The sequence below is a fragment of the Temnothorax longispinosus genome, chromosome 11 (assembly GCF_030848805.1).
Source record: "Temnothorax longispinosus isolate EJ_2023e chromosome 11, Tlon_JGU_v1, whole genome shotgun sequence".
Taxonomy (NCBI): domain Eukaryota; kingdom Metazoa; phylum Arthropoda; class Insecta; order Hymenoptera; family Formicidae; genus Temnothorax; species Temnothorax longispinosus.
The window spans coordinates 16688336-16700455 of NC_092368.1; the positions used below are offsets into that span (position 1 = coordinate 16688336).

The following is a 12120-nucleotide window of genomic DNA, read 5'->3' on the forward strand; positions in this document are numbered from 1 at the left end:
TGAATTATCATAAGTTATATAGCCAATTTTCAACGAATCACTTAGCCACGTAACTACGAGAAGCGCCTCACACACGATCTGATTAATCGCAGAAATCGAGGTAGAAGCTTTTAAAAAAATCTTGCCATTTCTCCTTGATCATGTTGCTCGATTGTTTGACAGTCCTTAGCAATTGTATAATCAAGAGGATAAAATATTTCTCGATGAAATTAAGAACCACTCGGAATTGGTGGTCAAAATGACGAAGTACAAATTGATTATGTAACCTTGCGAAAAATAATCGTAGAGTTATATTTAAAGAGATATTTGAGAGGTTTCGGAGCCTTCAGACTGAGGCTTTAAAATGCTTTTCTTGAATATCGCTCTATGACATTTGTTCGCGAAGATATATAAATCTCGTATTTTGTTAAACTTCCTATCGACTTCTAGTGGTACCTCGATTTTGTTGGAGATGTATTTAAACTCGCGTATTGCTAGAGCAATGAATAATTTGACATGATTAGTCGTGAATGGCAAATACGTTTGATTTCATATCACAAGTACTTTTAAGCTTCATAATATATTGATAACATTTTTTCCCAAAAACGTTATCATGCACTTTTCGTACTCGCTTTTGTCAGATCGCGTGTGACTTGAGTCATGTACACGTTTCCATTGATTTGGGATTATTGTTCATAAGGGGAAAGACGATTGAAGCGATAGAGAGGTGATCATGGAGGTACATGCGGAATGTGGTGGCAGCTTTTTAATATGTCTACGAAAAGTATTGTCAAACAAATACTCTTGAACGTTTTAATTAAAGGTAATTCGTACAGTACATAAAATTTGAATTTTATTCTTTACCTTTAATATTTAACGTAAGAATAACGCAAATTTTTCGACAATTTTTTCGCTCAAAAATATATATTTATCATGTTATTGTTATTAAATTATTATGATCAATCTGCAATTTGCATATGTGTTCTTTGCGGTTGCTTAGATATGTTTGTTTGATCGATATTTTACCTAGCGCTATATAAGAGTTTTACAACGAACAAGAACGGAAGTTGTGTCGATTCGAATGAATTGTTTGTGATAATCTAAATTCAGATTATGGCGATAGTTATTAAAGATTATCAATGGCGACAGACGGAGAAAAGAATAATAATTCACGTCCCTCTAAAAGGTCGCCCTAAAAATGTGGATTTATTCGTTATGGACAACTACGTAAAGGTATTTTTGAATTTTTTCCTTAACGTTTAAAACAATATTTTTAAACTTGAATAATTTGGATATTTTCCCTTTCCCTTTCCTCTATATCGATTGTTTAATTTAATCACATTGTATTACATTAATTGATATATTTAAAATACAACACTTACAGTCACAATCAAGGAAACCTAAGAAAGATTTTTTTACATGTCTTTCTTGTATTATACATATTTTTTGTATTATACATATCTATACATAGGAGGATTTGATGTTCGAAAATAATAATTTTAATAACTTTTGAAAGTTGTACATAATTTTTAATTAAGAAACAATTGATATATTAAAATATGCATGAGCATCTGGGGATGCAATACTCGAAATAATAATCGATTTTTATTGAAGATTAGCTTTCCACCCTTTATTTTGGAATTATTTCTGTGGGAAAACGTACTTGAAGAGGAGAGTGAATGTACTTTGACGGATACCGAAGCTGTCTTCTCTTTACAAAAAGTTAGCATGGCTATCGAATGGCCGAGTCTCGAGGTGGAAAACATTAGCAAGAGTCAAAAATGTCATACTAGAAACCGCATTTTAGAAAAAGCACAAAGTGTTTTGGAAAATCGTGCAAAACTTAAAAAGGGTAAGAATTGTTAATAATATGAACAGATAAGAAAATTTCTGTTTTTAAACTATGAATAGAATAATTAATGAGACGGAAAGGTATAATTATTAATATTTACATTTTATATACATCTAAAATTATGTACATAATTGTATAATAATAAAATAATAAAATAAATTATATATATAAAATTAATTATATATATAATTTCGTAAGTCAGTGAAATCGCGAGAAGGGTTAAAAATAGAACATTAAAAGACTACAGTTTTACTTAAAAGATGAAGTTGATACGCGCGCGTCATTATGCTCTAGAGAAACTTCAACATCTGCAAAAAGAAGCAGTAAAAATACAGGTCAATTTGGATACTGATACGCTGAACAAAATAGAGGCCTTGAGAAACTGTCATCGGAAAGCTGCGATGCAGGATTTCGAAGAATGGCGATCAAATGCAGAAATGCCGATTCTCCAGGATATTTCCGGCAAAGTGCAAGAGAATAGGAAGGCATATAGGTATATTGTTTTAAAGAGAGATAGACGATTAAAGATATTTCAGAGAGTATGACAAGAATAATATGTCAAAAGAATGTAATTCTGTAGAAAAATTTAATTTGACTATTTTGTGTTTAATCGAAGACTTTTTCTGGAAGGCCTCCACTTAAATGGTTCAAGGATGATCTTGATATCATACAATCTCGGGAAATTGACAAGAAAGAAGGGAAAGAAGAATCAATAGTTATAGAAGAATTAAAGGAAGATCTAATTGTTAAAGAAAATACGAATAAACACTTAGTTACCGAAAAAAATCTGAAAGAAAAATTAGTTAATGAAAAAAAATTGAAAGAAGATTTAGATATTAAAGAAAACCTAGAAAGTGTATCAACAATTAAAGAACATCTGAATACAGAATCAATCGGTCAAACAATGTTAAAGGAAGATACATCTCTCAACGAAAATACCGGAAAAGAAGCGGATGTAAAGATAAAGGAGACAACGAAAAATCTGAACAACAAAAAATCTAATATTAATTTTGAAGAATGCTTCAGTTGTTCCGAGGATTCCGAATCAGATGACGAGATTACGTCTTCTAAGTCTTCAACAAATTCTTTAGTTAAGGAAATGGATAAGAAATCTCTGCAAAAGTTCTATAGAAAAATGAAGAAGCAAAGACCAGACCAGGATTTGATTGATAGGATACTGAAGGATCGATATCCCAAAATAAATCAAATATTCGATGAACCCACAAAAGCAATTCCACTTCCTAGAAAAAGTGGAACGATCAATGTTACCTTCTCCGAACGGGCTTTTCCTACGCCGGCTAGAGAGAGCGCCTTCGTGGAAGAACAGGAAGTACGTGTATCTTTAATTATGAGTTTTACGATAAATTTTTCTTGCTAAGAATTTTACAAAGAATTAATTTTTTTGCGAAAAAAGTGTTTGATAGAAATAAATTTCTTTTTAGTGAAAACTGTCTTACAATTAGAGGAAACTCGATGAGCATTAATTCTTTTTAATTATTTCCAGCTTCGAACTGGAAATTTTAGATCGATTATATACAATTTTTAATACACATAATTTCATGTGCAGTTTATTTTTTTAGTGGCTTTCCAAGCAAGCAGAAGCTAGAAGGAAAACGGGATTTGTTGTCGAGAATCTCCGTCCTGAAGAACAGGATCCGCAATGGCTGAAAGACAAGGGCGAGTACGTTATCAAAATAAGTACTATTTGTCACATATTTTTCCATGTTTAAATTAATTTTGATTATTAATTATTTGGTATTACAGTGATTTCTTCAAAGCCGGGAATTATTTAGCTGCCATCAGTGCATATACACATGGTATCAAAATCAGCGATAAAATGGCAGCACTTTATGTGAACAGATCTGCCGCACATTACGCCCTTGGAAATTATTATAGGTGTATTGATGATTGTTCTAAGGTAATGTGTGTGTGTGTGTGTGTGTGTGTGTGTGGGTGTGTGTGAGAATTAAAATCAATATGTACATTCTACATATTCTCTAGAAATATTTCCTACATTTCGAAAGAATTTTAAGAGACATAGAAAATATAAGAGAATGTCAAAATAAAAGAAATATATATGTGCATAATAGATTAAATATAATAAAAAGTCAAAAATTATATATATAAAATAGAAATAATTAAAAATAGATAAAATTGGAAATAAAATTAAAATACAATATAAAATTCATTACATATTATATGAATTAAGTTTTAAAATAAAAGATATAAAATAGAAAAGGAATCTTTAAATATCTGATTGATTTAAATACAAAGTATATGGGAAAGCTGCAGCTATTAGAAAAGAGACTTTTTTTCCATAGGTACTGGAGCTAATGGAACCAAAGTGCGAAAGCAACAAAGTATCGCGAGCGAGGTGTCATGCTCGTCGTGGTGCTGCGCTTTGTAAATTATCCGCGCCGCAGCATGGCATCCCCGAACTGGAAGCTGCCCTAAAGCTAGATCCAGATAACAAGAGCATTAAACACGATCTCTATGCCGCTAGACAATATTTTAATATGAAAGAATGAATGAAAGGACGACCGGGATTAATTTTCTAAAATTTTCCCCCTGTAGAAATTTTAGGAACGTTTCAATTTATATGTTTATTTATTTTCCATTATCCATACTAATAAGTTGATGTATATAAGATACACACAAGTAATTAAAATACAGTAAAATATGCAAAATCATTTCTTAATCTACATAAAAAAAGTATTGCTTCTCATACATTTATCATAGTAATTTTTTAAATACGATCTAAACGATAGTTCACTAATGCAATCTAACATAATCTAATCTAATTTAATCGAGATCTACGATTCTAAAATAGAAAATTAAATACGTTCCAAAAGATATTTAGAATAAAGATTTGAAATATATATGCATACGTAATTATTTTAGATTTTTCACTCAAACTTGGTGGAATAAATAGAAATTGATAAGAATTAAAGAAGAAACGGTCATTCTTTCTCTCTTCTTCAATTTCGAGAAAGAGGAGTTCGATATCTCCTTTGAAAAAATGAAATTCTAATCTTTCAAATAAAATCGTCATCATTTTAAGTCAACATTTATCTATATTAGGTTGGTTGAAAAGACAGATTTAAAAAAGTATTTTTCTTGTTTAAAATCTGGAGTTCTTCATGGGCAGAATTTTATCCATGCAGGCGCACTTGGTATGCTCCACAGCATGGATAACTTCATGGTGACGGTCTCGTTGTTGATCAATGCGATGTCTGACCATGAAAACGAGGCTGACGTTCCTGGTCTCGATCGGAGCGCAAATCTGTTTGGGATCAGGACAGCATCCCGATCCAGTGCAGCGTGTCAGAACTGTGGATGCAGGATAAAAAGCTTCGTCAGGCCCAAGACCCATGGTCAAGAGATCTTCTACTGCGATTGCCCTTGGTTGGGGCAACGAACATTGAAATTGATGCACCAGCTGTACGTGGCTCAAAAAATCACTGTCCCTATATTGAACGAGAAGAATGCACAAAAATGAAGGAATGAAAAGAAAGGAAGGATAATGAAATAAAAATTAAGAGCCAAAGGGGAAAACAATGAAAAACAAGAAATTAAGGAACGAAGAACATACAAAATAAAAAATAAGTCAAAAAGAAAAATCTGATGAATGACCGTTTTGTTAACGAAACTGACAAATCTGACTACATATTATTCTCTCACCTGTGATGCCTGCCAACAACAGTTAATGCAAATTGAATGCAGATTATCAACAATAACACTTTCTTCATCTTCGTGACTCTCGAAGTGAGCTTTCACAAGTTGTTTGCCGCAGCTTTTAAATAAATGTTAATCAGCAAATTTATCAATAATCACTGTAATATATATTTGTAAAACAAAACACACTATTATTGAACTGATCAACAAATGTTGCTCGATAAAACTAAATTTTCTTGATTGGTAATCACAGTATTTCGCAAATGCGGTTTAATTTGTCTCATCAATAATTATATATTCTTTCAAGAGAACCGAATAGTTTTATTAGTAAAACAGTCTTTTTTTAATTAAACGGATTAAAACGGAATGCTAGAACTTTAGATATTAGAAGTCCTTGATCTCTGGAACTTTAAAATCTTTTTCACTCTGGATTGAAGATTGAAAAAAGTAAAGAAAAAATCCAAAAAAGTAAAAATATTCAAATTTTCTTCAAATCAAGAAGAGATTTAATCCTCTTTTTCAGCCAGTTTCAAATATTTTGATCTCAAATAAATTAATCTTCACACTTCCGTCACTCTCTTCTTTCAGCTTATTTCCAGAAATATCTCTTCTTGGCTTCAGAAACATTTAATTAACCATTTTAATAAATTTAATACGTAATTGATTTTTTTCCAAAGACCAACTTCCTACGATCTTCTCTTCGAGCTTCACAATGTTTGCACCGAGAAGATCTACTGCCACTACCGCCAAGTTCTGCGATCAGAATTCTTTCATTCTGTGTATATACGTAACGGTTATCCAGCTTTTCCCTCACCCTCGTTCTCCCTTCTCCGATTTCTTCCCTCTCGTTACCACTTGCTCTTCGATTTTTCTCAGCGCAGAGGTCTTCCTCCGGATTCCCGGTAAGAGGAGAGAGAATTTGAGGAGGGATCAATCTATCCGTTCCGAGAAGCTCTTCGAAATAACCGTAATTACTAAGAGTGCTTCGCGTGACTTTTCTCCTTCTTGCTTCATTTCCTTCATCTTCTGAGTGCTTTCTTCTTCCTGTTCTCTTTCCTCGATCTTTAACTGGCCACCTGGTTTGAGATGCAGGAGTTCGAGGAGCACCGTGAAACAAACTGAAGAAGTCACGTTTTTAAGTTTAAAAGTTAATCAAAGATCTTAAATCATAGAGATTATAAGAATTGATATTGCAATTTACAATCTTAAAGCTGCAAAATTGCATTGCAATATTTTTAACATAAAGTATCAAATAAGACTAAAGTTTCAGTAATTAAATTGACGACCGCTTTAAATTATATATCTTATATGCTTATTTTTATGTTGTAGAATGTAAAAATATAAGCAAATATGCTTTGCAAGAACACATTTTATGTTAAATATTCCAATGCTAGATCTCTTAAGCGGCATAATTAAAATTTGATTGACTTCTAAATTAATTATTCCAGAGAAAATTTACCAAAGAACTCTTAAAACACGAATCTAATATGTTTACTATAATAAAATGTGAAGAAATAAACACATAAAATTTAAGATTGTTTTTTATGTGTGAAGAATAATTTTTTATTATTTATTTTTTATTTAATGGAGATAACAAGAAAAGCACACACATTGCTATTCATACACGACACAATCACAAAAAGGAACTAAGAATATCATTCATTTCCACGAAAGGAAATTACCTATCGATCGGTATAGCGGCTTATGCTGAGATGATCTATTGCAGCAATATACCTACATAAGCGTCTACGTCGCGTCTAGCCGAGCATTATATAGAGACTCATTCCTTATTTCCATAAGAACTGTACGTGATTTCCCCGCTGTCATTTAATAGATCGATAAATAAGCAGAAAAATTATAGAAGGTTTTGGCAAATATAATTACAGAGCTTATACTTAATTGATTTTATCATTATACATATATTATATATAAAAAATAAATTTACTTTAGAAATTTTTACGCAAAACAAATGTATAAATATAACAATAAATAAATAAACAGTAAATATAAATATAAATATTAAATTTTATGCTATTATGAATAGGCAAAAGCAGAGAATGCGAAATATCCTTAAATATAATTTATTGCCTCCTACTTATCTGCAAGTAGATATATGTTATAATAAGCTGTGTTTGTAGAAAAAAATTATTAATTATATATTATCTACTATTAAAACTTATATAAATTAAGCGCATTTATAATCATGCGTTTTGTTTGTCTGCCACAATGTGATTTGTGTGTAAAATATGCGAAACTTGTAAGTTTAACCAAATACGACGATTATCTCAACGAGATGAGTTATTCGTCATCATGCACAATAACTCGGACTAAGGAAGTCCGAAAGATTAAAATTCCTTACGCAAATTAGGCGAGAGATTGGACAAGAGTGGGTCATCGAAAGCCATGACGGAATTCGTACCGCCGCTTTGGAGATCATATATATATATATTTCACAGATCGAGTCATCATAGAGAGAGTGAGTCATGGTATAAATTTAATATGATATCTCTATATGCAGTGTAAATCGATATATTTTATTTCTTTCTTTTTTAAATTAAATTCTTTTTTAAAATTATACTTTAGATACTGTATTAAAATATACATCTCGAATAAATTGGAACTAGCAACATTCTTGAGATATTTATTCTCGGAGAATAACTATTTTAAAGCATAGAAATTACAAAGTTGGCAGTCTAGTATATTATTATAATATAGATGCAATGTGGACCTGCACAGAAGGAGTATTCATTCGATCACTAAACCGCATGTCCCAACATTTGTTCTCTTTCACGATTTTTTTCATTTTACACAGAGAAGATCAAGTCTGCTTTGTTGATAAACGCAGTAAGTAGTATACCTATAACAATGGATAGAAATTAGTTTTTCTGATTAATTTTTTGATTCAGTTCCGAGTTAAATTTCCGGTAATTCTCTTTATTCACTGTGTGATCCTTTGTTCGACTTATCGTTAGATCGCTGTCCTAATCTGTATCAAAAAATGAGATAAAAGACACATTAAATAAATTAAAAAATACATTTTAAAAGATTTTAGTCACTTAGTAGCGTAAGTGTAGCGAACGTAAGCAATTTAAATTTTGCAATTTTTTTCTTTAGTGTTCGTGCACGCGTGTATGCCGTATGTTTTTCTCCCACGTGGTAAAACACTCTACCACGTGGTGGAACACACTACAACGTTTATCGGAAAATAAAATAAGAGATACATTTTTTTTAAATAAGATAAATAATATATTTTGGAAAATCTTAAGCCTGTTCTACAATAGCCGTAAGAGTATGCGGTAAGACGTAAGCAGTAAAAATTGATCAACTACATTTTCTTGGATTGTAAAAATCTTATTAGTCAATATCAATATATATAGCTTACTGCTTATACGTCTTACATTTACTCTTACGACTATTGTACAATGAAACTTTCTTGTCATTCAAAAATTAAGCGTAAGTGAAAAAAATGCGGACAATCTGAATTTTGTAATATTTTTGGTTTTTCTTTTGTGCTCGTGCACGTGTGCCATGAGGTGGTAGAAGAGCACAGAGCTCGCAATATTTCAGATTTATATAAAAAAACATTTTTCTATAAAAATAACTGTAAAATACATAACTGTTATAATTAATGATAGCCATCAATTAAGTCTACGAGTCACTTGCACTTACCATAGAAAAATCTGAATGGGGGCTTTTACATTGCGGGTTCATTATAACGCATTAATCATTTCGTGTAATTATAAACTAGGCTTTATCATGTTTTATTTCTGGAATAGGAGCCTAGTCAATGGGTTGCGTAAGCCATAAGGATAAAAGGAATTAAGTTCCGTCTGCGATGAGTATATCGAGCAATTACGTTGGCAAATACGTCATTCTTACGTATAACGAGTAATAATGAATGACTTGGCAATACGAAAACTTGGATTTCTCGTAAAAATTCTAATTGAATCCAAAGTAGTAGACCTCCTTCAGAACAATTTAAGACTCGATCGAGAATAGCGCGAAAGATATTATACGTCCGTAAATTATACATCTAAAGAATCTTCAAAAAATTAGAACCTCTTTCTTTATGGTTTAGGTACCTATCTGTAAAATTTCGAGTTCTCTCTATGTTCGAGATAGCGATATAATATAAAAGAAATAAAGTAGATTAATTCAAAACTTGAAAAATTAATTTAAAAATTTACGCGGTATCTAAAGAGGCATTTGAAAAATGTTTTAAAAAAATTAAAACGTCTTTTAACCGTCTATTACGTTTACAAATGACTAAAATTTCTAATTCAACAAATTCCTTATCTATAATATTTAACATCTAACATCGATGTGTATTTTTATTATAAGTGTTCGGCGACATGATTTAAAAGCGATTTGAAAGACAAATGCTTATCTGTTGCAAACGCGTATGTAATAAATGTGCAGGATAATATGCAGAAAACCATTCACGTTCTGAATGACGTCAGTAATAAGGGAACTCCCGACGAAGGAAAGAAGGTATCTTCGGCTTGGTGTTCCCACCAGTTCCCATATGCGTCACAGCACGGGCAATGATGTTTAAAACCTTTCACAACGGGTGCAAAATTATCTGGCACGGATGAAATCACAAAACTTGTACATCTGCATTGTACATTAATATTTATGTAAAAAAATAATATATACAATCCACTTATAAATTAAATATATATTTAAATAAGGAATATAATATACATATATTAAAATAAAAGTACTCATGTGTATATTAAACCTTGATAATACAAAATTAAATAGATACATTTCTCCTATTTTTTGATAATTATTATCACTTGTTTATAAAAATAATATCAATAAAAATAATAAAATATAACAAATTTTTATTATTATTATTAAATACGAATTGAGTAAAAGTTCATTGCCAAAGAATTTGAGAGAGAGGGAAGAAGGAAGAGACAAAGAGAGAAAGGACTATGTATGTACATGTTCGAAATTCTTCAATGATGTACATACATAAATTGATAAAATAACGATGCTGTGGACACATGGCTTGGCACGTGGCCATATAATTTCTGATAGAGGCGCCTGTGCAACAAGAAACTCTTGCACCGCACACATATAATTAGCCAAGCAGTAGAAATCTTAGAGGAACTACGATGACAATCAGAAATATTAGAATCTGGAAATACATTGATTTCATCTGAATCATCTATCGAGATTAGTTCCCGAGAAAAAGAAAGAAGGAAAAGGAAGGAATTCTTCAACTGTAAAATAAATTCCAAGATTAGAGATCTCATCGTACAGAAAATAACTTGAACTTGACTTTAACGTGATGTGAGAAATATTGTACAAAAATAGCATAACAACTTATAAACATCTATGTAATTTAAACTTGATATAATAATTTGTAAAATAATTTTACACTTAACATACTCACTTATGTAATTTTTAGTTATGTAAACATATTAAGTAAGAAGTATAATATTGCTCATTTATTAATGCAGCCTGCAATTTGCATTAATGTAATTTGCTTACTTATTAATCCAGTTTTCAAACTACTTCTCTGATACGACCTTGACGGAATCTTGTAGACAAAAGCTGTGTTGCGAAAGACAGATTTAATTGCATGTTGATAGTCGTTAATAGTTGATTTGCGTAAAAAAAAGCTTTTAACATGCAAATATATCATTTGTATTCCGATGTACTAGAAATCATTACTAAGAAAATAAACGTGATTAATATCCATATTTCTGCAATTTGGTTATTCACCTGTCAAGATGACGCATGTGGTCGTTATCATGTTCTGATTTCTTAAGAATTTGTATTTTTCTCGTAGACCAAGTTAGCGCATAACTATCTGATTAAAAAAGTGTAAATCAATAAATATTGGAAAAGAGAGAGAAAGAGATATAAAAATATTAAATTTTAAGTTAATTTCACCGATGTGATAAGTAAAATTTGCAAACTCCTGTTAAGGAAAATACAATTATGTTACTTACTGTTGACAAATTCTAAGGAACAAAAGCTAAGGAATTATATAGCATTGCAATGTGTTTACTCTAACATTCTAACTCTAGCGTAAATAGCAATTTCCACGAAAACAAATAGTTACGCTTTTTCCGTGTGAAACGAAGAAAAGGGCATTTTACGATTCGTAGAAGTCAGCAAGTCCGCAACCGAAATAATCGAGATAATCATCGTTCGCGGGATGATCTTGTCTTCGTCGCTAGAAACGCTCGGCCGCGAAAAGTGACTTTCAGCGTGACCATCTGCGTATAAAAACGCCGCAGTCGTTTAAACGAATCGACATCGCACGAATAATTCGCCATAGCAATTAATTTCCCGTAATAAATAAATAAAAAATCGAACTTTCCCTTGTTACTTGACTCGTCCATTGTGAAAATGTAAAATTATTCTTTTTTTATGAATTATTATGTTATATCGTCGAATCAACTCACTATCGTCATCGTGATTGTGACCACTTTATTATCATTTATCATTATTAAAATAATACATTATTAAAACAAATTTTTATATGTTTCTTTTCTGTTTTCAAAATTCAACACAATCCAAATAAATCTCAGAACATTAATTCATATTTGAGTTTTAATTCATTATATTATTGCATACATAAACAATATTAATAC

At 31.0% G+C, this 12120-nt stretch overlaps 3 protein-coding genes across 3 annotated transcripts in view; 1 reads left to right on the plus strand and 2 right to left on the minus strand.

Moving 5' to 3' along the window:
- Nucleotides 1–12120, minus strand: part of Mgtor (nuclear basket protein megator) — a 29692-nt gene that overhangs the window by 4275 nt on the left and 13297 nt on the right. The gene's annotated exons all lie outside the window — the stretch shown is intronic.
- LOC139822452 (dynein axonemal assembly factor 4) lies at nucleotides 963–4710 on the plus strand. The gene is made up of 7 exons (XM_071794172.1): nucleotides 963–1212; nucleotides 1594–1831; nucleotides 2126–2324; nucleotides 2462–3161; nucleotides 3412–3512; nucleotides 3596–3749; nucleotides 4153–4710. The coding sequence occupies exons 1-7, from the start codon at nucleotides 1093–1095 to the stop codon at nucleotides 4357–4359; spliced, it is 1719 nt and encodes a 572-aa protein (XP_071650273.1). The 5' UTR covers nucleotides 963–1092; the 3' UTR covers nucleotides 4360–4710.
- On the minus strand, nucleotides 4846–12012 carry LOC139822454 (uncharacterized). The gene is made up of 3 exons (XM_071794174.1): nucleotides 7189–12012; nucleotides 5513–6624; nucleotides 4846–5298 (listed from the first exon to the last, which is right to left on the minus strand). Exons 2-3 carry the CDS (start codon nucleotides 5578–5580, stop codon nucleotides 4953–4955), a joined length of 414 nt encoding a protein of 137 aa, XP_071650275.1. The 5' UTR covers nucleotides 5581–6624; nucleotides 7189–12012; the 3' UTR covers nucleotides 4846–4952.